General features: G+C 43.1%; 2 protein-coding genes across 6 annotated transcripts in view; one reads left to right on the top strand and one right to left on the bottom strand.

Moving 5' to 3' along the window:
- The window catches only part of FLT1 (fms related receptor tyrosine kinase 1), a 194,216-nt gene extending 185,181 nt beyond the window's left edge, over positions 1 to 9,035 (top strand). The window contains exons 29-30 of the mRNA XM_037058896.1: positions 848 to 942; positions 6,104 to 9,035. Of these exons, the coding sequence (XP_036914791.1) occupies positions 848 to 942; positions 6,104 to 6,302 (294 nt within the window). The 3' untranslated portion in view covers positions 6,303 to 9,035. The remainder of the gene's footprint in view (positions 1 to 847; positions 943 to 6,103) is intronic.
- A 7,970-nt stretch (positions 9,036 to 17,005) lies between these two features.
- PAN3 (poly(A) specific ribonuclease subunit PAN3) overlaps positions 17,006 to 25,537 on the bottom strand; it is a 138,623-nt gene continuing 130,091 nt past the window's right edge. For all 5 annotated transcript variants that reach the window (XM_037058890.1, XM_037058891.1, XM_037058893.1 and 2 more), the window contains 2 exons: positions 23,265 to 23,403; positions 17,006 to 19,912 (listed from right to left, as the gene is read on the bottom strand). In XM_037058890.1, the coding sequence (XP_036914785.1) occupies positions 19,772 to 19,912; positions 23,265 to 23,403 (280 nt within the window). In that variant the 3' untranslated portion in view covers positions 17,006 to 19,771. The remainder of the gene's footprint in view (positions 19,913 to 23,264; positions 23,404 to 25,537) is intronic.

Genomic DNA, 25,537 nt, shown 5'->3' with positions numbered 1-25,537 from the left:
ATACAAGACGCACTGTACACAGGACAGTGACACCTCAGTCCCCTTCCAAGGAGGCGCCTTGGGACCTCACACTGTCCTCCCAATTACTGGCAGCTGCCCTGGCATATCTCCCTGAATCTCATCAGTGGTCTGAAATCTCCCTCTTTTCAAAGGTGATTTTAGTTTTGGGAAAGGTCAGAAGTCACAGGGCACCAAATCCGGGCTGTAGGGAGGCTGAGTCACCTGGGTGATTGGACGTTTTGCCAAAAACCTCTGCACGGGACGTGATGCATGAGTGGGCGTGTTGTCATGCTGAAGCTGCCAATCACCCGTTGCCCATGGCTGTGGCCTTCTGAATCATTCAAATAGTTTCCGTGGAGGAATGTTCACGCTTAATGCAAAATTTCAGGCAGACTTGTTGCTCTACTCGCTCAGTCATTTTAAATGTGACAGTCACACAGTACACACGCTCATTCTAACGGTGTCATCTCCAAGCTCTCACATATGCGCTTTAACCAGGGGGAGTTGCCTCCCAGTTGCATCCTGGGTTGAAATCACTGCCATCCTCCTGGCCCAAAACATGGCCACAGCTGTTTAACATATCTATGAAACCAGTTAAAGGTTACAGATACGTGAAATGACCATGCCAGAGGTTATCTGCAAAACTGTTGCTATGCAGAACAGCTCTCAGTGCCCTGCTCCATGTGTCCCTTTCCCCAGTTCAGATCTGTGGGGGTGAGGACATCCCATATATATATGTTTCTAATATTTCCTGGACACCTTGAGTTCAGGACCCCGTTACAAATCCCTACTTGCCCTCCCCCTTGGCTGCACCCTGTCACATAACCTCTGTCCTTCCTCCTACCAGAATTACCAGGCGGATGGCAGCAGCCTGCTGGACTCCCCTTTGCTGAAACGCTTCACCTGGACTGAGAGCAAACCCAAGGCCTCGCTGAAGACTGAGTAAGGAAGCTGGGTGTCTTTCCTGTGATCAGTCGATGGGGGCGGTGAAGAAAGATGCTGGGAAAATGGCTTAACGGGGATATTGGAGAGTCACTTGTCCTCCTGAACCACAGCTGCCTTCCAGGCACTGCAGAAAAGTATGCTTTTTTCCCTCAGAAGGGCAAGGAGGAGGACATAAAATCAGACATATGAGCACTAAGCTCTGGAAAGAAAACCTGTGGTTTAAAAAGAGAAAATATGCAGAAATTTCCAGCTAAGACTGGCGGTCCAAACACACAAAACACAGTGCCTCGGGTGACAGGGGCCCAGTCGGCCCAACTGTGAACAGAGCAAGCATCAGACATGCTGTGGAGCGGGGAGAGAATTCGCACCCATTGTTACGCCCAGGGCCAGTGGCATTTGTACAAGCAGGGTCACGGGGCTGCTTCCCAATCCTAACACAGGCCATCTTGAAAATCCAACCCTTCAAAGGAGGGCTTGCTTCCTGTTGGATCCTGGCATTCCTTCTCACACACTGGGGCCAGCAACAACTACTCTCAGAATTACTTCAGCCCTTGCTTTGTACGCCACTGGCGCCGGGTCACTTCAGCTCTCGGTGCTAGCCTCTCCCTGGGAAGAGCGCTGGGAAGGCAAAGGCTGGGCCTGTCCGGCTTCCATCCTTCCCTGGTTTCAGTGCCCACCCATCTCACCCACAGGCAGAACCTGCTTCTCTTTCATCAAAGTCAGGGCTCAGCAGACTCTTTCTCACAGGCCAGAGAGTAAACAAAAACTCCACTCTGCCACCCTCAGTGTAAAAGCAGCTCTGACAATATATAAGCAAGGAGGTGTGGCTGTATTCCAATAAACTTCAAAAACAGGCAGGTGGCCCTGGCCAATGAGCACATGAAAAGATGCTTAGCAGATACAGGACTTTTGGCCAGGATGGAGGCGTACGTAGGTACACACACCATGCCTCCTCACACAACCAAAATAAGGACAAAAAAATTTAGAAAAAAAAAAAAACGAGTACTGACAGAAAACTGAACTGTATGGAAGTCCGACAACCAAGGAGTTAAAAAAGAAACATTCATCTATACCAGCAGGAGGGGTGGAGTTACAAGGCCAGGCGGAGAGGGCTCACAGCAAAGCAGTGGCTGGTGGGCACGGGTCGTGCAAGGCAGCAGCGGGTGGACCCAGTAAGGTGGTGATTGTGGCGGGGTGTGATGCCCAAGGCAGCTGGCAGACCATGCAGTCCCACAATCATGCACAGATATACCAGGCAAACTGGGGAGCAAGACCATGCAACCCAGGGTCCCAGCACAAGGAAATAAAGCCTCAAACCTCTGACTGAAAGCACCTGTGGAGGTTGAGGTGCTGGGAGAAACTCCCAGCCTCATAGGAGAGTTTGCTGGAGAGACCTACAGGGTCCTAGAATGTACACAAACCCACCCACACTGGAATCAGCACCAGAAGGGCCCTGTTTGCTTGTGGGAAGCAGGGCGAAGTGACTGATATCCAGCAGAGAGCAGAGCAAGAGCTCTTGCTCTCGGACCCCCACCCCACAGACAGTGTCGCAACCCGGCGACCTGGCTGCCCCGCCCTGGTGAACACCTAAGGCTCTGCCCCTCACTATGTAACAGGCACAGCAAGACAAAAAAATGGCCCAAATGAAAGAACACATCAAAACTCCAGAAAAAATACAACTAAGTGACAAAGAGATAGCCAACCTATCAGATGCATAGTTCAAAGCACTGGTGATCAAGATGCTCACAGAGTTGGTTGAATGTGGTTGCAAATTAGATAAAAAAATGAAGGCTACGCTAAGTGAAATAAAGGAAAATGTACAGGGAATAATAGTAATAGGAAGGAAACTGGGACTCAAATCAAGGGAGTGGACCAGAAGGAAGAAACAGCCAAACAGAAAAGAATGAAGAAACAAGAATTCAAAAAAGTCAGGAAAGGCTTAGGAACATCCAGGACATCTTTAAACATTCCAACATCCAAATTATAGAGGTACCAGAAGAAGAGAAAGAGCAACAACTAGAAAAATTATTTGAAAAATAATGAAGGAGAACTTCCCCAATCTGGCAAAGGAAATAGATTTCCAGGAAGTCCAGGAAGCTCAGAGAGTCCCAAAGAAGGTGGACCCATGGAGGAACACACCAAGGCACAGCAGAATTACATTAACCAAGATTAAAATGAAGGAGAGAATCCTTAGAAGCAGCAAGAGATAAGGGGACAGTCACCTACAAAGGAGTTCCCATCAGACTGTCAGCTGATTTCTCAAAAGAGACCTTACAGGCAAGAAGGGGCTGGAAAGAAGTATTCCAAGTCATGAAATCCAAAGACTTACACCCAAGACTGCTCTATCCAGCAAAGCTTTCATTTAGAATGGAAGGACAGAAGTGCTTCTCAGATAAGGTCAAATTCAAGGAGTTCATCATCACCAAGCCCTTATTATATGAAATGTTAAAGGGACTTATCTAAGAAAAAGAAGATAAAAATATGAACAGTGAAAGGACAGCAAACTTACAGTTAACAACCACACCTAAAACAAAAGCAAACTAAGAGGACAGCTAGATCAGGAGAGGAACCATAGAAATGAAGAACACATGGAGGGTTAGCAACAGGGGAGTGGGAGGAGGAGAAGGGGGGAAAAGGTACAGAGAATAAGTAGCATAAATGGTAGGTAGAAAATAGACAGGGGGAGGGTAAGAATAGTATGGGAAATTAGAAGCTAAAGAAGTTATAAGTACGACACATGGACATGAACTAAAGGGAGGAATGTGGATGGGAGAGAGGGTGCAGGGTGGAGGGGAGTGAAGGGGGGGAAATGAGAAACTATAATAGCATAATCAATAATCTATATTTTAAAAAAAGAACCAGATACAGAACTGTCCCATACATTAACATAATCAGAATTCATAATTTAAAATAAATATGTAAAAGATTTAGTGGGGAAAAAAAAGATGCTTAGCATCAGTAGTCATCAGGAACATGCAAACCAAACCCACGATGAGGTAGCACCTAACGCCACTAGGACAGCTAGAGTCAAAAGTCTCTTGGGGAGGATGTGGGGAATGGGGGCCCCGTGCAGTGTTGGGCATGGGGAATGGGAGCCCCGTGCCGTGTTGGGTGTAAAATGGTGCAGCCCCTGTGGAAAGCACTCGGGCAGTTTCTCAAAATGCTCAGCAGAGTCACGCTGGGACCCAGCCACTCCACTCCCCCACCCCACATAAATGAAAGCTTGGTACACAAGTGTTCGTAGCAGCATTTCTCATAGTAACCAAAAGTGGAAACCACCCAGATGTCCATCAATTCATGAATGAACAAATGCAATGCAGCATATCCACACAACAGAGTATTATCTGACAATACAAAGTATGAAGTACTGTGGGGGGTGCTGGATGGAGAGGCACAACAGGAGAAAAACTGAGACAACTGTAACAGCACAAAATATTTTTAAATATGAAGCATGGATACATGCTACAACATGGATGAACCCCGCAAACACTGTTAAGTGAAAGAAGCCAGTCGCTGAATACCACCTATTGAATGAGTCCGTCCATAGGAAATGCCCTGGAGGGGCAACTCCATCCAGACGGGAAGTGGCTCGGTGGCGGTCTGGGCTGCAGGGGGAGGTCTGTACGGGTTTGGGGGATGATGAAAATCTTCTAAAACTGAGTGTGCTTGTGGTTGTGCCATCAGTGAATATACTAAAACCCACTGTACACTTTAAATAGGGGAATTGTATAGTATGTCAATCACATACCGACAAAGCTGTCTTTTAAAACAAAAGCAAAACCAAACGGGGGGGGGGGGGGGGGGGCCACAAACAGGTGTGTTTGCCGGTCCTGATCTAAACCAAAGGAGGGCGACTAAGGCCGCCAGGTGACAGTCAGCAGAGTTCACCGGCAGAACACCTCTGTCGGAGAGGAGCACGTGCAGGCAAACCTCTGTGCATCTGTCTGCTCCTCCCATGAGCACGGTAATGGCACCAGAGTTGAGTGCCCTCGGCATCCTCGGAGGACCGCAGATTGGAGGCCGCCATGAGGAGTTGGGGGAAGTGCAGGGCGCTGTGGTCTACTGTCTCCTGCTTTGGAACACTAGCAGATGTGCAACCACGTTTACCTAGATCTTCGTAATGATAGGAACACCATTAACTGCGTCCTCTACTCTAAGACTAAAAATACGGGACACAGGGCAAACGCCGGGCGTGCTAGGCCAGAGCCCGCCCAACCAGGTGGCGGTGCACAGGTCCTTTCGCCCTCATCCCAGCCAAGAGAGAAAACCGCTGAACAGACACGGAAGGAAAGCAGAGCTTTTCTTCCTGCGTGTCTGCCTAAGCCAGATGTGACATGCAGAGCCCAGAAGCAAATCTGTCACCATTGAGACTTGTCAGTGATAGTTTTCTAGAATGCCAACACGGTAGGGGGGCAGCTGCGCAAATCTTTTATGAAGCTCCATTCGTTTCTTGAGACGACTGTGATAAGTTACCACCAACCTGGTGGCTTAAGGTGAGAAATGCATTCTCTTGCAGATCAAGGCATAGGAGGCGCCGGGTGAGAACTCATTCCTTGCCTCCCCCAGCTCCTGGTGGCCCCCAGCAGTCTGTGGCTTGTGGCCATGTTTCTCTGCTCCACCTGCACATCGCCTCCTCCTGTCTGGTTGTCAATCTCCCTCCCCGCCTCTTTTATAAGGATGCAGGTGACTGTATCTAGGGCCCACCGAGGTAATACTAGATAAGACCCTCCTCTGAAGATTCTCAGCCTAGTCACATCACTTGCCACATAAGGTACTATTCACAGACCCCAGGGATGGGGCATCAGTATTTTGGGGAGCATTTTTTAGCCTAGCACAGAAGCTAATTGAACCAAAAGTGGAGGAGAGCTATCCACAGGTCCTGGGAGTTACTTTCCTGCTGGATTTATAGTTTTGCATGACCTCATCACACACTGCAACCCCCAGCCAGCAGAACGCATCCTTCTGCCTGGTGACACACAGCTGGTGGTAGAGAAGCGGTGTGCCGCCCAGACCAGAGAATCTGACCCGAGCCTGAAATGGGATTCAACAGCCACCAATTCTAGGACAATTTGAGCAAATGACACATCTTAAGAGATGACTTCAGTGTGATTTCAAGAAACTGAATTTGTACATTTGATGGTTTTCTTTTTTTCTTTAGCGTGAGAGTAACCAGCAAGAGTAAGGAGTCGGGGCTTTCCGACCTCACCGGGCCTAGTTTCTGCAACTCGGACTGCGCGCGCGTCGGCGAAGGCCTGCGCAGATTTACCTCTGATGGCTCCGAGCTGGACAAGGTCTCGTGCTGCTCTCCTCCCCCCGACTACAACTCGGTGGTCCTGTACTCCACCCCACCTGTCTGAAGTGTGACACACCGCCTGATTTCCACAGCCACATGTGTATATTTATGCCCTGAGAAAACAAGCTTTTGCCAGTATTCTACATATATACATGTACACCTCTACCTTTCCACAGGGGCCACATACTTTCTGTGATTTTTAATAGTGCTTTTTTCTGACTAACAAGAATATAACCCCAGATAGAGTAATGGTGATAAGTGAAGGCCACTACTGCTACACCCTCACATTACTCAGTGTGTTCAAAAAAACTGTTGAAGCCCAGCGAGTCCCTGCTCCTCCCGCCAGGCCGCTTGGCATGGATGACTCGGGAGGCCAGCCAGCTGCTGCAGCCCTGGAACCAAGCTGGCCGAGCCGTGCCCCTGGGGTCCTTCAGCAGACATGCTGTGCAAGAGGGAGGGGGGAGGAGAAATGAAGGAGAAACAGAGGACAGGGTGTGGGAAAGGAGAGTTTGAGCTGGACCACATGGGAAGAGCAGGAGAGGGCTTCCCACAAGGCCACTCCAGTGGTTTCCAAAGCCCTGACCCTACCTGCCCCATTTGAGAGCCCAGCCTGGGGTTTGCAGAAAGGGGGGGGGGGGCTTTCCTGATTCAGGGAGGCAGGGAAAGAGCAAACATTTTGGGGGACAAGAAAGCAAATTTTATAACATTTAGCTAGAGGACTGGTTCTTTGTCCGTTCCCGTATATGGCACATTTTTTATTTCTAGCACTGAGGGTGGTGGTACTCAGAGCTGAGCCCATACTACTGGCCCCTCTGTCAAGACACACTGAACACTTACTGAGCTCAGCTGGCATGTTAGTTCAGGGCATGTAGCACAGAGCTCACAGTAACCTAACTGGAACGTCTCTGTTAGGGAACGTCTCCGGTTGGTGGGCGTAAGGCCCCATTTTAAAGAATAATGTCAGAGTCTATCATGAGTGTTAATGTATAGTCAAGACACTTACCTCGGTGTTTTGTATTAACCTGTTTTATACAGTTAGTTATAAAAGGAAGTGGAGGAGAATGGAAATGCAGGCTTGTAGAGGCATTCTCATCAAAACTAGGATGGAAGGAATGAAAAAGACAAGGCAGAGTGAAAGCCCCTCTCCCTACCAACCCAACCAACGCACAGACACAACTGGGACCTGAAGGACAGAAGTCAATCATGGTTTTCTTTCTGTTTTTAAATTTAACGGGGATTCCACTGTCCAGTTTTTCTCCTGGGAAGATGTGCTAGAGCACTGACCAAGGTTTATTAAGCACTTTATGCTCCTTGAGAAAAGAGGCGATATGTAAGATGTTTCTAGAATCAGGACTCAAGATACCCACCAGCCATCAATAGGAGAAGCGCCTCTCTTCGTCTGCCTTGGACGCCCTCCTTGGTCTGAGGAGGACGGAGATGGGGAGCAGGGTGCACTGGGTGCCTACTCTTCCACGGCCTGAGGCCCCTGGCCCCCCGAGGCTTGGTTGGATGCCCAGGATTCAGGGCGTTTGGAGCCAGTCAGAGTGGGAGAGGAACGGCGAACTGCTGCTTCCAGGAGAGAAGATGTGGTTCCCTTGATTCGTGTAACTTAACTCTAGAACCCGAAATAGAAGCAGTAGAAGAATCCTTCCTGTGTCGGTCTGGTCTCAAGGTTCTTTGTAGGAAGAGACGGCATTTGTCACATCCACAGCGAGACGGTGGTGGCTCCCACGGTAGCTCTGCCGCAGGAGCCTCCGGCCAGCACGGCAGCGGGCTGGGCTGGCCTCTCCGCCAAGAGCCAAGTCCAAACATCACCTGCACAAAAGCACCTGTGACAACTGGTGACGGTGTAAACCAGGAAACCAAAAGGAGGTTAAACATGGGGAAGATAAAAGACTTCAATCAATTTTCTCCTTTTTTCAAATCAGATGAGGATCCAGCAATTACTGAAAACCAAGAAAAACCCTTAGCTATATATGAGGTCCTGATTTCAATCATCTCATTTTTAATCATGGAAACCTTAGTAATACCATCTTACCAATAGAAAACAATGTATAATATGTTAATTCAGTTTCTTGAAAGACTCGAGTTTGTAGCCTACGAGTCCATCCATCAAAAAAAGTTCCCATCTGGAGTCTGGACAAAGGAAGGAAAATGGCAGCCCGCAGTAACACGTACTGTACGGAGTTGCACAGTGCTTGCCACAGACAAGTTCATTGGAATGGCACCAAACACTAAAGCACTAACCAATGGATGGCGTTATGAAAGTCATTTGTCACTATGATAGGGTCGGCACTGACAGGACACAGCAGCACTTCTTGCAGGATTTGTGAGGGGGTGCGTGGAGCGGCACGGGGGGGAAGGGGGCAAACCACGTGGAAGTGCCGACCTCGTCAGTCTAAGAAATGATGCTCAGACCTTAGTTGGAGCCCGTGCAACAAACACATTTGTCCAAATCCTGGAAAATGTTCCATAGGTCTTCTGGCTCTGCCTTGTTCCCCAGCCTGTAAGAATGTCAAGCATAAAATAAATATTTGCCAGTCCCTTTTAGTTGATTAAAGGATGAATGCATTTTTTGACTGCCATGGTAGTAATTAAATGTATGTGTGTGTGTGTGAGTGTGTGTGTGTGTGTGTTTTGTGCAGAACTATTTAAGGATCTAAGGAAACTGGAATTTTAAAGTTACTTTTATACAAACCAACAATTATGCTGCAGATAAATATATGATTTGGTCCTATCTCTCTAGTCACTATGAATGTATTTTGTATACTATCTTCATATAATAAAGTTAACTCCCCAAAACATCTGTGTCTTTTCTTCCTGATTTGCTTAGAAAAGAGAACAACAGGAGTCGCAGGTTTCCCCAGGGACAGAGAGCTGGGGTTCAGGAAGACCTCTTTAAACACCAATCACTGAACACAGCACGGGAGGTAACACGAGCGCTGCCGGACAGGGTGAAGAGCCTTCTCTCAACACTGCAAAACGGCTGTTCTGAGCAATCAAATCAAATCAAACTAGGCAGATTGCCCAGGAAACACTAGAATAAGTAAGACCACAACTAAAATGTACAGGCTGAGTGCTGCCTGCAGATGAAAGTGTCCTCAATGTAAAAAGAGGCAGGCTTTTCCAAACATTAATTTTCAGCTAATAAACAATTACCGTAATTACGGGGTGTATGTGTGCATGCCTGCACATGGGTGTGTATTGTATTAGAGGTTGTGTGCAGGAAACCAAACAAAATAATGGTATTTGAGGCAAAGAAAGTACACCAGCTATGTATTCCTCAATTTTGTTTTGTGGGTGAAATTTAGTACAATAAACAAACAATGTAGACAATCGCTGTCAGCAATGAAAAAGTGCCTGATACACTGCCTTAGGAACTGCTCATACCCGTCATCTTCCTAATACACAGGAGACTGCTTTGGAGAGGTGCTGTAAGGGAAAACAGACCTGCTTTCTTTGGGACAAAGGTAAAAACTATAAATTAAAGGGATAAACGTTAATCTCAGTAAATACGTGGTTAACTAAAGAGGGCAAGAGGCATTTTATCTTTAAAAATATCAGTGGCTTTCATAACCTGAGAGTAAAGTCCCTCATCTAGGCAAATGATTTGAAGAATGCTCGAGGAATGGGTCTCATATCATAGTTTAAAATTTCCTCATGATTCTGGAAACTTAACAGTTCATTTGGGAACTGTTGTTTTTTTTTTTTAATTTTCTCCAGCAGACGAATGGCCTGGTAAGGTTTATTGGAGTCTTTGGTGTTAAACGTTACCAGACTGGGATTTCACAGGCCAGGAAATTTTTCAAAAATATCTTGGGTTCTAACACAAGGATGACTAGCTTTCTATTTTTTTGAGCTGAAGACATTTAAGAAAGAAAAAAGCAACTTCCGCCAAGATGGAGGCATAGGTGGAAACACTGTGCCTTCTCCCACAACCAAGTTTGAATACAACAAAGGTTTGGAGAAACAAAGACACAACCAAAGGACAGAAAATTGAATTATACGGAAGTCCGACTACATCTAACCGTTCAACGGGGACGGTAAGAGGGGCGGAGCCAGCAGCGAGCAGGGTCGGGCAGGACAGGGCCCCCGACCCAGGCGCGCAGGCAGACGGGAACCAGTTGGGGTGCGGGGCAGACCGCGGGCGCATATTCGCGCACAGTGAGACAGACCACGCAGGCCCCAGGGGGCGAGGGCTGACGGCGGTGGCACACTCGCGTGCAGTGGGACGAAACGCGTGGGCCCGGTGACGGCAGCAACTGCGGCACCGGTGAGGGCCGTGGCGGCAGGCGGCGGACAGGACGCCATAGTCCCTCTTTGACCCCGCCCCCACATACAGCGTCACAACCCAGCGACTTAGTTGCCCTGCAATACCAGTGAGAGCCATTGTCCCTCTTTGACCCCGCCCCCACATACAACGTCACAACCCAGCGACTTAGTTGCCCTGTTCTAGTGAACACTTTAGGGCTCTGATCCTGCTATGGAACAGGCACGAACAACCCGAAAGATGGCACAAGAAGAACTCAAAGTCCCAGAGCCAATAACTCTAAGCGACCGAGAAATTGCCAGCCTCTCAGAAGCACAATTCAGGACACTATTTATCAGGATGCTCACAGAACTGGTAGATTATAGTCACAAATTAGAGGAACAAAGTCACAAATTAGAGGAACATATGAAGGCTAAACTAATTGAAATGAAGGGAGATGCACAGGAAACCAATAGTGATGGAAAGGAAACGGGGACTCAAATCAATGGAATGGACCAGAAGGAAGAACAAAACATCCCACCAGAAAGGAATGAAGAAATGAGAATTCAAAAAAATGAGGAGAGGCTTAGGAACCTCCAGGACATCTTTAAACGTTCCAACATCCGAATTATAGGGGTACCAGAAGGGGGAAAGAAACAGCCACGAGTGGAAAACGTATTTGAACAAATAATAAAGGAGAACTTCCCCAGTCTGGCAAAGGAAATAGACTTCCAGGAAATCCAGGAAGCTCAGAGAGTGCCAAAGAAGTTGGACCCAAGAAGGAACACACCAAGGCACATCATAATTACATTAGCCAAGACCAAAATGAAGGAGAGAATCCTAGAAGCAGCAAGGGATAAGGGGACAGTCACCTACAAAGGAGTACCCATCAGACTGTCAGCGGATTTCTCAAAAGAGACCTTACAGGCAAGAAGGGGCTGGAAAGAAGTATTCCAAGTCATGAAATCCAAAGACCTACAAAGATTGCTGTATCCAGCAAAACTTTCATTTAGAATGGAAGGACAGATAAAGTGCTTCTCAGATAAGGTCAAGTTCAAGGAGTTCATCATCACCAAGCCCTTATTATATGAAATGCTAAAGGGACTTATATAAGAAAGAGATGATGAAAAATATTAACAGTGAAACGACAGCAAACACACAGTTATTAACAACCACACCTAAAACAAAAGCAAACCAAGAGGACAGCTAGATCAGGAGTGGAACCATAGAAATGAAGAACACATGGAGGGTTAGAAACAGGGGGGTGGGAGGGGGAGAAGAGGGGAGAAGGCACAGAAAATAGCATAGATGGTAGGTAGAAAATAGGTAGGGGGAGGGCAAGAATAGTGGGGGAAATATAGAATCTAAAGAACTTGAGACACGTGGTTATAAACTAAGGGGGAGAGAATGGTGGGGGAGGGAGGGTGCGGGTGGAGGGGAATGAAGGCGGGGAATAGAACAACTGTAATGGTATAATCAATAAAATATATTTTTAAAAAAAGAAGAAAGAAAAAAGCAAAACAAACCAAAAACCAAGTAGGTGCCACTAACATTCTGTTTCTTGAGCAGAGTGCGTTTAGTGATAATTCATTGAGCTTTATGCTTATGTGCAAATTTCTGTATGCTATTCTTCAATAAAAGATTATCTTAAGAATCCCATTTAAAAAGGAGTAGGAGCTTAATCTCAGACTAAAAAATATTATGTGCCAGCAACTATCCTAAGTGCTTTAGATGGAAAAACTTAATTTTCGAAGCCATCCAATGTAACGGGTACTATAAAGGGCCGGGGGGAGGTGTCCATAAAAATACAGAATTATTTTCTGGGAGGTGGGCCCCTCGATAGTACAGGCTTTCCCACTAGGTGAGTGTTCCATGTCCCAGTTGGTGTTGTTGTGAGAGGCTGCATTTGGCTTCAGTGAATTTTATTTCTGGAGACTTTTTCAACACATTCGCCCATTTCACTGGTGATGTACAAGAGCACCTGCCCACATCACAGTGAGTGTTCAGCAGTTTTTGACCAAAGACAGCATGACCCCTGTGCCCCACCCTCTCTTTTCACCCGATCTTGCACCAAGCGACTTTGTTTTCCCAGATAAAGAGTCCTCAAAAGGAAATGTTTTGCTGATGTGGAAGAGGTGAAACAAAAAATAGCAGAAGCACTTTAAAGGCATCAAAATCAATGCGTTCAAAACCTGTTCTGAGCAGTGGAAAAAAATGTCTTTTTTTTAAAAAAGATTTTTTATTTATTTATCTTTAGAGGGGAAGGGAAGGAGAGAGGGAGAGAAATATCAATGTATGGTTGCCTCTCGTGCGCCCCCTGCTGGGAACTGGCCTGCAACCCAGGCATGTGCCCTGACTGGGAATCGAACCGCGATCATGTGGCTCGCAGGCCCCTGCTCAATCCACTGAGCTACACCAGCCAGGGCGAAATTACAAATATTTTTATCNCAAAACCTGTTCTGAGCAGTGGAAAAAAATGTCTTTTTTTTAAAAAAGATTTTTTATTTATTTATCTTTAGAGGGGAAGGGAAGGAGAGAGGGAGAGAAATATCAATGTATGGTTGCCTCTCGTGGGTCCCCTGCTGGGAACTGGCCTGCAACCCAGGCACGTGCCCTGACTGGGAATCGAACCTCGATCACGTGGCTCGCAGGCCCGCGCTCAATCCACTGAGCTACACCAGCCAGGGCGAAAAAAATGTCTTGATAGGTGAATTGCATCAAATAGAGTACTTTGAGGGTGACTGAAGTTTGAACATGTAAGAATAAATACACAATTTTTAATAAATAAATTCCATTTTGGGGTCCCCCTTGGGTTAGCAAAGCCTTCATGCCAATGGGAAAATTGAACTAATCAAAGGAGAACCTCAAAATCCTACCATCACATCTGCCCTCGTACAGCATCTCTGCTCACACTCTACTCTGCCTTCCCACTGATGGCCAAGGCCAAACACCTACTGGGGCACCTGACCCCTCACTCTCATCTGTACACAGGCACCGCTCTGGCAATTCACCACTCCCTTACCCCCATCAAAGTCTCCCTTTCCCACTGAATCATCTCTTATCTTCAGAAGGAAAACGGTACATCTATGCTTTCCCTTCCAGCGGCCACCTTATTTCTCTATTCCTTTTCACAGTAATATTCCTTGAAAGAACTGGTTATACTCCTTGTGTCTATTCCCTGGCCCCAGGCACTTTAAACCTCCCTGAGACCAGTGTTTGCTGTTACACTCACTGAAACTGCTCTACCAGGTTATTGGTGGCCTCCAGATTGCTCAAACCAATGGCCCATTTTTCAGCCACAGTCTTTCTTGACCCATAAACAACCTGACACCTTTTCATTTTGATCCCAAGACATGACATGTTTTGGGGTTTTGGGGGTTTTTTTTTGGCCCTAACTCACTGGTCATTGATGTCTCTTACTGGTTTTCTCTTCTCAGACCTTTGAACATTGCCCCAGTTACCCCAGAGCTCTGCCCATGGACCTTTTCTTGGTCTACACCAACTCCTTTCGTCATCTCCGCCAGCATGACCATGACTTATAAATTACATGAATGAGCTCGATCTCAGCTCTAAACTCCAAAGTCATGTGTGAGCAAGTGCTAAACTGACATCTCTTCTGGACGCTGTGGCAGGGTCTGCTTTCCCGAAGATCTGCAACAACATATGACCTTCGGCAATGTGCACTTGCCACCTCAGCTCCTGCCCCCCAGAATCAGACCTGGCTTTATGATTCACTTGTAATCAACAGACTGTGGCAGAAGGGACACTCCACGACTCAGAAGCCTAACACACACAAAAAATCATCATGTGCCCTGGAAGGTATGGCTCAGCTGGTTAGTGTCATCCCATAAACCAAAAGCTTGTGGTTTCAATTCCTGCTCAAGGAACATATGTAGGTTGCAGGTGTGGTCCTGGTTGGGGCACATACAGGCAACTAATTGATGCTTCTCTCCCTCCCTTCTCTCTCTAAAATCAGTAAAGATGTCCGCAGGTGAGGATAAAAAAAAAAAAAAAACGCATGCATTTTCCAGTCTTTTGGTGTACTCATTCTCTGAGGGCTCCCAACAGAAAGACCCAGTGCCCACGGTGGATGAGCCTAAGCCACATGAAGAGGCCATAGGAGATGCTTCCACTGCCAGCCCCCAGGTGGGCCAGCCCTCAAGGAATTCAGTTCAGGTGCTAGATCAGATGGTTTCCCAGCTGAGGTCCCAAACACAGTAAAATAGAGAAGCCATCCAGCTGTGCCCTGCCCAAACTGCTGACCCACAGAATCCCTGAAGCTCATAAAATGGTTGGGTTTTGCCGTTAAATTTGGAGTTGCTTATTACCAAACCAGAACAAATGTGTACTAAACACGTCAAACTTAACAGGCCCCAGACCAAACTCCTAATGAGACCAAGCTCGTTTTTCTTCACTTCCCCATCCTCCCTGCCCCCGACCCCCCTCCCAGCAAACTCTGTTTCTACAACCGTCTCTATCAATTCAGTACGATCCTCCATCCTGTCAGTTGTGAACCAAAATCTTGTCATTTTGACTTTCTTCCTCCACATCCAATTAATCAGGATACCCTGTGGGCTCCACATATAATCAGAATCCATTCACTTCACACCACCTCTGCTGCTGTTGCCCTACCCAAATCCCCACCATCTTTCACCTGAAATGATGCAAGAGCTTCCTAACCAGAAGCCAAAGTGCTATCACACTGTTCTGCTCCAAATCTTCCTGCAGCTTCCCCTTTCCCCGGGAGTAAAAGACAAAATGGTCTTAAAATCATCTACAAGGCACTACCTGCATTAGCTCTGTCTTCACTTCTGACTCGCTGGACTCCAGCCGCATGGACTTCCTGCCACCTTGCAACACCCCCGGCACACTTCCGGACCTGGACCTCTCCCCTCTGACACGTGCAGGACTGCTGGCTCGTTGGCTTCAAGTCCTTCTCAGGGAGCCTACCACGTAAGCCCTCCCAGTTGAAGTTCTATCACCACCACCACATTCCCCGCTTCTTGAGTTGCAAGATTAAACACAGGATGACCAGTTTTTAACATAACTATGTCCCATGCAATATACAAGACATAGTTATGCTAAAAAATTGTTTAGGTAAAACTCAAACTCAACTGTGGTTTCTATATTTATATTTGCTAAATCAGGCACCCACATCCACATCCTTTACTTTTTCTTTCTATTATCATTAGTTCCTCTTAACATACTATATATTTTGTCTTCTTCCTGTTAAAGTTCTATAAAAGTAGCAATTTTTGTCTGCAGTAGTCAAAGCTGTTCGGTGGGTTCCTAGAACAATGCCCGACATATAATAAGCACTCAATAAATATTTAATGAATGAGTGACTCTCAACTCGCCCAACTGTGGCACTGAGTGGGCGAGTGGCTTACCCAAGCCCACACAGCTCTAGGTGATAGAGCCCACAGTCGAACTCAAGTATCTTGTTCTCACAAGCTTGTTTCTTAACCACTACGCAGACTGTTTGACACTGTTTGACATCAATAAGGACATGCAATTTTTGATTCTCTTTCCTCACCTCTCCTCCCACTGCATTTATGTACAAGGATATTTTATGGATGTGTCCCTGTCTACTTGCTAAAGGTGGAAGGAAAAAAAACACTGGGTTCACAGATGAAAACAATAAAGTATTTGTATCTCCACTTGCCAGAGTGTATCAGATGTAACACTGGCCTAACATTAACAGTGTTTTTAATGTTTTCTCCTAAGAAATTTAAACCTTAAAGATCCCTAAACAACTCCTCAATTCTAGGCAGACTAGTTTCCCTTCTTCTTCATGAACCCACAATGGTCAATTTTAACTTATATCTGATTCCATGGATTTTTTTCAAGATCCTTCTATACAAAACACCTTCTATACTTATTTATTCTCTTCCTTCTCTGAATTCCTAAAAAAAAACCCCCAAAACCTCACTAGGTTCCTTCAGCTGAAAATAACCCCTTCCTCATTATTCTAGTTATTCTGCACCTATGCCTAAAGTCTCTTATCACTTTGCACTCTGTATTTTCTCAGCTTTTCATTTCAAACATACAGAAAAAAAGAAAACCCACGATAAACACTGAGCACCCAGATCCAACCAATGTTATATTTTGCCATATTTTCTTTATCTATTCTTATCTTCTGAGGGACTTGGGGGGAGAGACACCCTTGACCTATACAGTAAATTAAGCACTGAAAGACTAGTTATGTATCATTCCCATCTGTTCACACAGTAGGTCTTCTCTCCTAAACTTCACTATAAGCTATGTAGTGTATAATAGACATGCTTGGGCACAATGATACATTTGGTGAATAACAAGTATTCATAGTTGCATGTTTAGTACCTAGAACACATCCCAGAAGGCATTTAATAAATATTTGATAAATCAATAAATCTTCCACCATTCCATCCAAAGACCAAAAATTCCTTCAAGACATGCAGGAAGTAAACACCCTTTTAAATTCCTATCATTCAACAAATCATTTTTTTAAATAAAATGATAACAACAACAACAACAGACAAGTTTCTCCCTGTAACTCTTTATTAAAAATACTGCTGTACACATAGAGACTGAAAACAAGACCAAGGATGAGTAACTCATATTGGGATCATGACATTAGAACTTAACATACTGGTGCTTTTCAGGGAAGTTGCTGACATCCAAATCACGGAACCAAAGTCAAAAGCAAAATACAAAGGTACCCTCAAAAATATTTACAATAAAGGAAATACACTAACAGAACTTAAAATAGGTACAAAAATTTGAAATGGCCCGATGCTACATGATTTCAAGGGTTGTCCTTTCTGTGCTTTTATCTATTGTAACAGGAAGGTATGGAAAGGTTATATCCTTTATTTGACCTTTTTCAGATAGTAAAATCTTCCTTTTAGTTGAAAAGACTTAACTTTTAGACAACCTCTTCAATGGAGTTACACTACGGAAAAGAGGGCTCCCCCAAAAAACACCTAAGCAGAAGAGTTCTATTGAAAACCATTCCCAGTAAAAACCGAATGAAAAATAAATATAAAACAAGGCTTAAAAAAATATGTTATTACCTGACACCAACTGTTTTAGGCTGATGATATTTACTCGTGAAAACATATCAGCTGTCTACCTTTTATACTCAAACCAAGTCCTGAGGTTACTAGGGGCCGAAGCAAACTAGCATTTATGACACAAACATTCCTGGGTTTGTGATTTGAACCTGCCTTGCAGAGGGAAGTTTGCTGGTCTGTACAGAATGAGAAGTTCAAGCCCTATTTTACCCCTGCCCTTCCTTAGCTTTTGTAAAACATTGGTCCACAAATTAAATTTTCAAAAAGTTCCCAGACCCCAAAACTAAAATAGATGATCCCCCTTTCATTTTCAAAGAAAACAATATTGGAAAAAATCTCCAGCCCGCTTATAAATTAAGCATTTCATATTTCTTCTAGAATACAAGTAGTTCTTTTTTGTACAAAAGAATTACAATATGATTTGTCAAAAACATATAAAAAGACAGCTGCTCTTCCTCAAATACATGAGCTAATGATAAAAGACTTTGCATGTTAATGTCTCTGAGTTCCTGTTCCTTTTACATAAAAGAACATCATGGTGGCAAATGTTAATTATCCTTTGAGTAGTGAACATTACGTTCTTTTAAAATCCATCCAGATCAAATGCAATCACTGATTTTTTTTCACAACTGATGCTACCACACATGGACGCAAATGCACTCGCTACAACATGAGAAGCGTGTCTCTAGTCTTCAAAGCTTTCAGGTGAAGGAAGGTGCTTTTTCTTGATCCAAATCTCAAGGCAGAGAAAATCATTTTAAAGCTTATAAAAAGTGGACAGAGAAATATTAAAAACTTCTCTGAAAACTACAAATATGTATAATTATTAAAATTGAAGACCATAACATCAGTTGCAAGTGCTTGGAAGTCTTTCCTGATCTCTTGAGTCTCCACATTTTCTTCATAGTTGCATGGTGAGCACCCAGTGCTAGTAAAACAGTCAGTGCTGGGAAAGGATATAGTCTTCATTACTGTTTTTTAAGAAAATTCTATGTATTTGGCAGTCTTCGGTATCAAAGTATAAGTATTTCATTAACTAGAAATTCCATGAATACCCAAGTTTGGCGACAACTGCACGTCTAAATATTAAGAAAAGAGGAGGAAAATTCCAAACTTTTGAGATTGACTTATTCAGGAATATCCCACATAGTTATTATCAAAAGTACTATTACTTTGGGCTAAGCAGTGACTGCAAAGGCACAGCAGATTGTTACCCCTCCAGATGCAGGCTGTCACTCAGAAAGCTCTCGATGCCAGACCACTGCCGTGTCCAGGTCACCTTCCGAGCAGTGTCTGCGTCTGTATCCAGTGTGAAGGACCACAATAAAGCTGCAGTTCAAAGAGCAGAACTTCATACAAAAAAAAGCAAACTGGAAAGAAGCTAAAGCAATAGACTCCTGAACGTTAAGCCTTTAACACAGTATAATGTTTTCCTATTTAAAAAAGACCACATAAATGTAAATGTATCTGACTAGCAGGGAAACACCGTTTCCACACAAGACTCTGCTTGAACTTGGAGCAGAGCTCTGTGTGCTTCCTCCATTACTGTTTATCCCATCCTTACAGAAAGGACTTAAATCAAATAATAGGGAAATTCATATTTAACAATTCACTGGTATTTCTCCTCGAGTGTTTTTAAAAACAAAACAAGCCCCCCCATCTCAATCTGAACTAACAGTGGTTGGCATAGAGAGCTTGCATACAATACTCTTACAAGAATTATGCGCTATACTGAACTGCTATGAAATTATTTACCTGGTCCATTACATTGTAAAGGGCAACCCATCCCTGAAAGAGCAAATTCTGCAACCCTCAGCGACAAAATTGCTGCTCAACATCATTTCCCAAAAAATGTCCTTGCAAATAGATTTGCTAAAGAAGTATACAATGTGGCAAAAGTTCAAAGATCAGAAAAAAAGTCTTAAAAAAATTAAAATTAGTGCAGATACAAATGGAAAAAACCAAAGCTGGAGTATCATTTGCCTACCGGTGCTCCTAAATCTAAAATAAATTCTTCACAGATATGGCCCCAATGGCAGCCACAGCTCTAGGATGATTGAAACATTCTTCCTTCCAAGCCAACAGTGTACCTGACTGAAATGCAAGCAGCTTTGTTCATCTTCTGTTTGTTTCCCAGATATGAAATGAGATGATGAAGACAGTTCAGCTGTAGTGCAATTCACTATCGGTTAAGTTCTTCAGCCATGTCCTGCGTGCTGTTAGCAAATACTACAACTGACCATTGGCAGCTGCAATCAGTTCTTGAAAAGTATTTTCAAAGCAGCGCTTTAAATCACTGTAAGTCACCACAAGTACACTCTTCTCATCTCTGGAAATGAGGCTTATTTTTTCTGGCACACCAGCATCTAACTGAAACAGATACATAAAATATGGGTTGACAGCATATAGAAGATTATCTACTTTATCTATTTTAGGACATTTGCAATGATGATATAAACAATTTAAAATTTTTGTCAAGTGCACTTCTAGAGATACATAAATATTTCATATCACTAATCGGCAGGCACACACCCTTCAGCTCATATGCTTTCACACAAATGCTGCCCTATGTTTCTCCCCATCTTTCATGCTTTTTCTATTTGACGACTGCATTATATTCCGTAATTTAATTATCCCCCCAACAGCTCCCATTTTTGTTTCATGAATTACGGTGTGATGAACACATTCATCCACTTAACTTTTTCTATCTAATTACTTTCTTAGGAGACTTAAAAGTACAATGAATCAGAAAATATGAGTAATTTTATAGCTTATACATACAAATTGCTTTCCAAAAGATACCAGACACCACTGATTTATAAGTTGTATCAATTTAACAGGAACTCCACATCAAATAAGTGCCTTGCTGTTTTAATTTACAATGTTATCACACTACCAAATGCTTTCATACATTCACTGTTGTTACTTCCACTTGGGTGCATGCCAGTTTACGGTCTTTACACAATTATCTGTAAGAATTCAGCAATAGTATTTTAACAAAGTCCCTATAGTGTGAATACTAATCCTTAGTCCATCAACTAACTTACCTTGTTATGGTCTTCATTTTACTTTTCTTAGTTTTCAATGTTCATTTTTCCTTCTTTTTTCATTAATTAATTCATTAAAATATATTTAAAACTAATCTGAAGACTCAAACTCCCAAATCATTTTCCAGTTAATTTCATTCATTATTTTCACCAAAATAAGCTATGTTAAATTTTGACTTTTATATCATCAATACGGCAATTTCTCCTTTTCAATGTATTAGTCTCTTTTCCAAATTTTAAAAATTGTTACACTTTCAGATTTGGGGTAGATCTTATTTACTATAGTTATTTTATAAAATGAAATAGAATTATCTTTTCTTTTTAAAAAGACTTTATTTTTTAGAGAGAAGGGAAGGGAGGGAGAAAGAGAGAGAGAAAAACATTGATGCATGGCTGCCTCTTGTACACCTACCACTGCGGACCAGGCCTGCAACCCAAGCATGTGCCCTGACTGGGAATTGAACCCCTGACACCCTACTTCACAATCTGGTGCTCAATTCACTGTGCCATACCAGCCAGTACTCTTCAAATTTTCAATCATCCTAATATTCATTAAAACAGGTTCTCTTGCCCTGGCTCAGTAGCTCAATTGGTTACAGAACGTTGTCTAGATAGGGTAAGGTTGCAGATTCAATCCCCAGTCAGGGCACATACAAAAATTAACCAACAAATGCATAAATAAGCGGAATAACAAATCAATGTTTCTCTCTCTCTCTCTAAAATCAACCAATCAATAGTAATAAAAAATTATTCTCTTATGATATCTGGCCCAACCTTAGTCCATCAGATCTATGTGTCAGTGTTTATACTAGTTACAGCTTTGCTTGTTTGTTTCTTTCTTTCTTTAATTTTTGCACAGTTTTAGTTACTGATGCTTTGATATTATGGATACCTTTTTTAAAAATCTGGTAGAATTCTTCTCCATTCATTGCTCAAGAAAAATGTTTTCCCACTAAGGGAAAAGGGCAAATGAATATATAAATCATACTGGATTAGTTCAACGGTATCATACATACAGTTTTATTTTGTCTTATTGTAGGTCATTGACAATACTCTGAAGAGTTTTAAGGTTTAAACAAGACAAAGCAGTGCTTAAAAATGAAACACCACGGTAGTTTCTCTGGAGGGTTAATACACTGTACGAGGAGGGTACCCCACAAAACCCAGATTATCTACTGGAGAGTGGGACCCTTGTAGTACAGACTTTTCCCCCATTAGGCGAGTGTTCTAGGAACCCATCTGTATCAGTGTAGCAGCTGGCGTTGTGAAAGGCTACATTCATCTTCAGTGAATTTTTTTGAAGACTCTTCCAACCTGTTTGTCCATATCATGATGGGTGATTTATGAGTGCACTTGCCCACGCCTCACTGAGTGTTCAGTAGTTCTTTAACAAAAATGGCATGACCCCTACCGCCCCCGCCCTTCACCTGATCTCTCCACCAGAGACTTTTTTTTTGTTGCCCAGGATGAGAAAAAGTCCCTGAAGGGAAACGTTTTACCAGTGTGGAAGAGGTGAAAGAAAAAACAGCAGAAGCACTAAAAAGGTATCAAAACTGATGAATTCAAAAACTGTTTTCAGCAGTGAAGAAAATGTCTCAATAGGTGTACTGCATCAAACGGAAAGTACTTGGAAGGTCACTGAGGTTTAAACATGTGAGAATACATACACACATATTCTTACAAATAAATTCCATTTGGCGGGGGGGGGGGGTCCCCTCTCATATGTTAACAGCTCTAACACATGTGACAGCAGGTATTTTTCTCTCCTAATGCTTGTCATTTAGGGACAGTTAAGAACAGGAGACAGCAGTGTTTTTTGTAAAGGTCCATTGATAAATGCTTTAAACTTCAGGGCCACATACAGTCTCTGTCACATATCTCTTCTTAGCTTCTTGTTTTAACAATCTTCTATAAATGTAAAAACTATTTTAGTGTCCAGACTATGCAAAAACAGGCCATCGAATGGATCTGGTCCATGGGCCACAGTGTGTCAACCCCTGATTTAGATATAAACCTATACAAAGGCTAGGATTTACTTGTAGAGACCCATTCTAAGCTCTATAATTCTAAGTAAGCCAGCAGGAAAATGGATTTCTTCTTTCCCCTGTAAATTATATCGCTTTCAGCCCTTTCAGAAACACAAAGTTCGCCTCTCAAGTACATTATATATCTTTCACCTAATGCCCAATTTGTAACAGCTGGGCCTACTGACATTCCCAGTACTGTGCTTTTACGATTGTAATACCTTGATCAGTATACCTGTAGTCAACAACAGTAAATGAACTTTTAACATGTAGGACAGTCAACATGACTCAGAATGACTTAGAAGAAAGGAATTCAACATTTTAAAAATACTTAAACACAGAAAGAATTACCTTGCTGTTTTCCCACTCATTGTTTTATTCGGTATAACAAAATAACAGGTAAATAAAAAACAGTATAATGGGGCTGGAGAGGCAGTCATTTTGTGACATTACTACAATAAAAAGATCCACAGCAAGAAATGTTATACATTTAGGTGTTTAAAAAATTCTGTTCTAAAAATTAAGTAGAGACATATAAAACTTAATAAAATGTCTTGTAGAGTACATTTAAGTTCTTAAGTCTCTCAGTAGGAAATGCAACTGCGCAAACTATAGATAGCATTATGTCTTAAAAATCCAGATACAAATTACCTTGTTAAGACAAGAAATGATATGACTGAGGTCAATCCAAGGAGCACCTGCTTCTGTCACTTGATGAAAAAGATGATCCCTAAAGAGTTTCAACAGATAACGGTCTCCAGTCTCTGACCAGGTAGGATCCTTCTGAAACCTGGAGAAGATAATACTTTACCTCAATAACTCATGCTACATGCCACATGGCTGTATGTTTATTCTTCAGACTCAAAACTAGCTTTATTTTATTTTCTCCAATAAAGGGGTTGTGTGTAGTTCTTTTTAATCCTCCAAAAGTTATAGAAAGTCTGAAATATTTTTTCACATTTTATGCTCATATTGCCCAAACTTGCATTTCAAAAATAATCTCATTTAACATGCAAGTATATGAAAACCAGCTTCCAATTCTCAAGGGTCATCACCCCTTACACACCCCTATTTTAGAATCACTTCCTTATGTAAGCTCCTACCATTAGATAAAATGGGGAAGAAAGAAATGGGTTTAGATATCCTTAAGTTATAAAAGATACTTTAGGTAAGAATTTGGTTAAAGAGGTTATCTTTTTCCCTTCCCGCCCTCAGGTTACAGAGCAGAGATAGCCAGGCACGTGCTTACTGGTTTCCTAGTCTCATGTGATGAGGCGAAAGTGTGCTGCAAAAAATTGAGAACTGACCAGATTACCAGGTTTGATTTCAGTGACCTTTGAAACTTATAGTCTAGTAGGGAAAACAGACATTCAAATAACCAAAGAAAGTTGTAACTGCACCTAAATAATTTGATTAAGAAAAAGAGATATAGCACAGATAGACACAATCAATATTGCCAAGGACACAACCTGGAACACTTAAGAAACATAAAGAAAGGTCAGTGTGGTTGAATGGGGATGGGTAAGAAAAGACTTAGAGTTTAAGGATTACAAAGAGAGTGTTCAAGAATAAGGGCAAAGAGGAGAAAATTAAAACTAAAAAAAAGGCAGGTCTGAAGCAAGAATAAGAAAGAGGTCAGATTATGCAGCCTTGGTCATGTTAAAACATTAGTCTGCATTCTAAGAACAAGGGGGCAGCCCACCACATGGTTGAACACACTTACACACGCACGTGTGCTTCGCAAATAATCTTTCCAGGGACTTCCAATTGAAACTGATTCAACACACCCATTTACCTCTGTTCCCTTTCAAACCCTCACCAAATCAACAATACATATCTTTAAAAGCGTTTAAACACACAGGACAAAGGGATCATAAGAAACAATAGCAGACAGAAAAACTGTCACAGAAATTTGGAAGGTAGAAAGCAGACAGGTATGACTTAGCAGAACTGAACAAAACTGAACTCGAATGCTCAAGAGGGGCGGGAAGAGGAGCGATCACTAGAAGCCAGCCAGAACAGTGAGGCTCAGGGACTGACGTCATTAGGTATCACTAGAAATGCCAATGTGAACTGAGGCTGGAAACAGCAGAGTGATAAAAAGCCAAACAGATACAGCAAGCAGATAACTCATTGTTCATCCTTGCCCCCATCAGAAATCTTTCTAAACTGGGCAAAAAGAAGAATCTCCAGCCTCTGGCATGCCAGGCAATGCAGGAGCTGAGAGCAGTGGGTGAGACCATTCAACTTACACTTCTCCCCTCCCTAGCTTCCCAAAGCTTGGCTTACGGGGTCTATACTACAGACAGAAGGTTAGAAGCTTCTGTTCTGGAGCCGCTGACCTGCCCAACAAAAATACTGACATTTGGGAGTCTACCAAAAACAAATAAAAATCATACTTAACAGCATCACACTGTTTTATCACACACTCTGCTTGTGTCACAATTTCTGCCTGCACAAGGAGCTTCCCATTAGCTTTTTAGGGCCTCATTTTTAATACAAATGGACAGTCAAGCATCAGAAATGCTTTGGGGGAAAAAAAACAAAATAAAACAAAGCAAATTCCTGTTTCCTATGAAATACTGAAGAGAATAGAACAACACTTAAAACCAAAAATCTCTGACAGCCTCAGAGAGAGCAGAAACTTCTTGAAAATTAGAACCATGATAGCAGAAATTTAAAAATCGAAGGATTGGAAAAACCTTTAATTTTAGACAAAATAAGTCGAGATAATTGCCTAGCAAGCAGAACAAAAAGATATGATACAAAAAATAGAAGAGAATATTAGAAAATCAGTTACAAAGTCTAACATCTGAACAGTAGAAATTCCAGAAAGAGAAGAAGTTCTACACACCCAGGCACATCTATATGTATTCATGAACATCAGTGGTAAAGACCCTAAAAGCATGGGGGCAGGGGAAGGC

This window comes from Sturnira hondurensis, unplaced genomic scaffold, assembly GCF_014824575.4.
Source record: "Sturnira hondurensis isolate 20B ecotype Veracruz unplaced genomic scaffold, ASM1482457v3 Scaffold0010428, whole genome shotgun sequence".
Lineage (NCBI taxonomy): Eukaryota > Metazoa > Chordata > Mammalia > Chiroptera > Phyllostomidae > Sturnira > Sturnira hondurensis.
The sequence above is the reverse complement of the archived record's forward strand: the minus strand, read 5'-3'. Positions and strand labels throughout refer to the sequence as shown.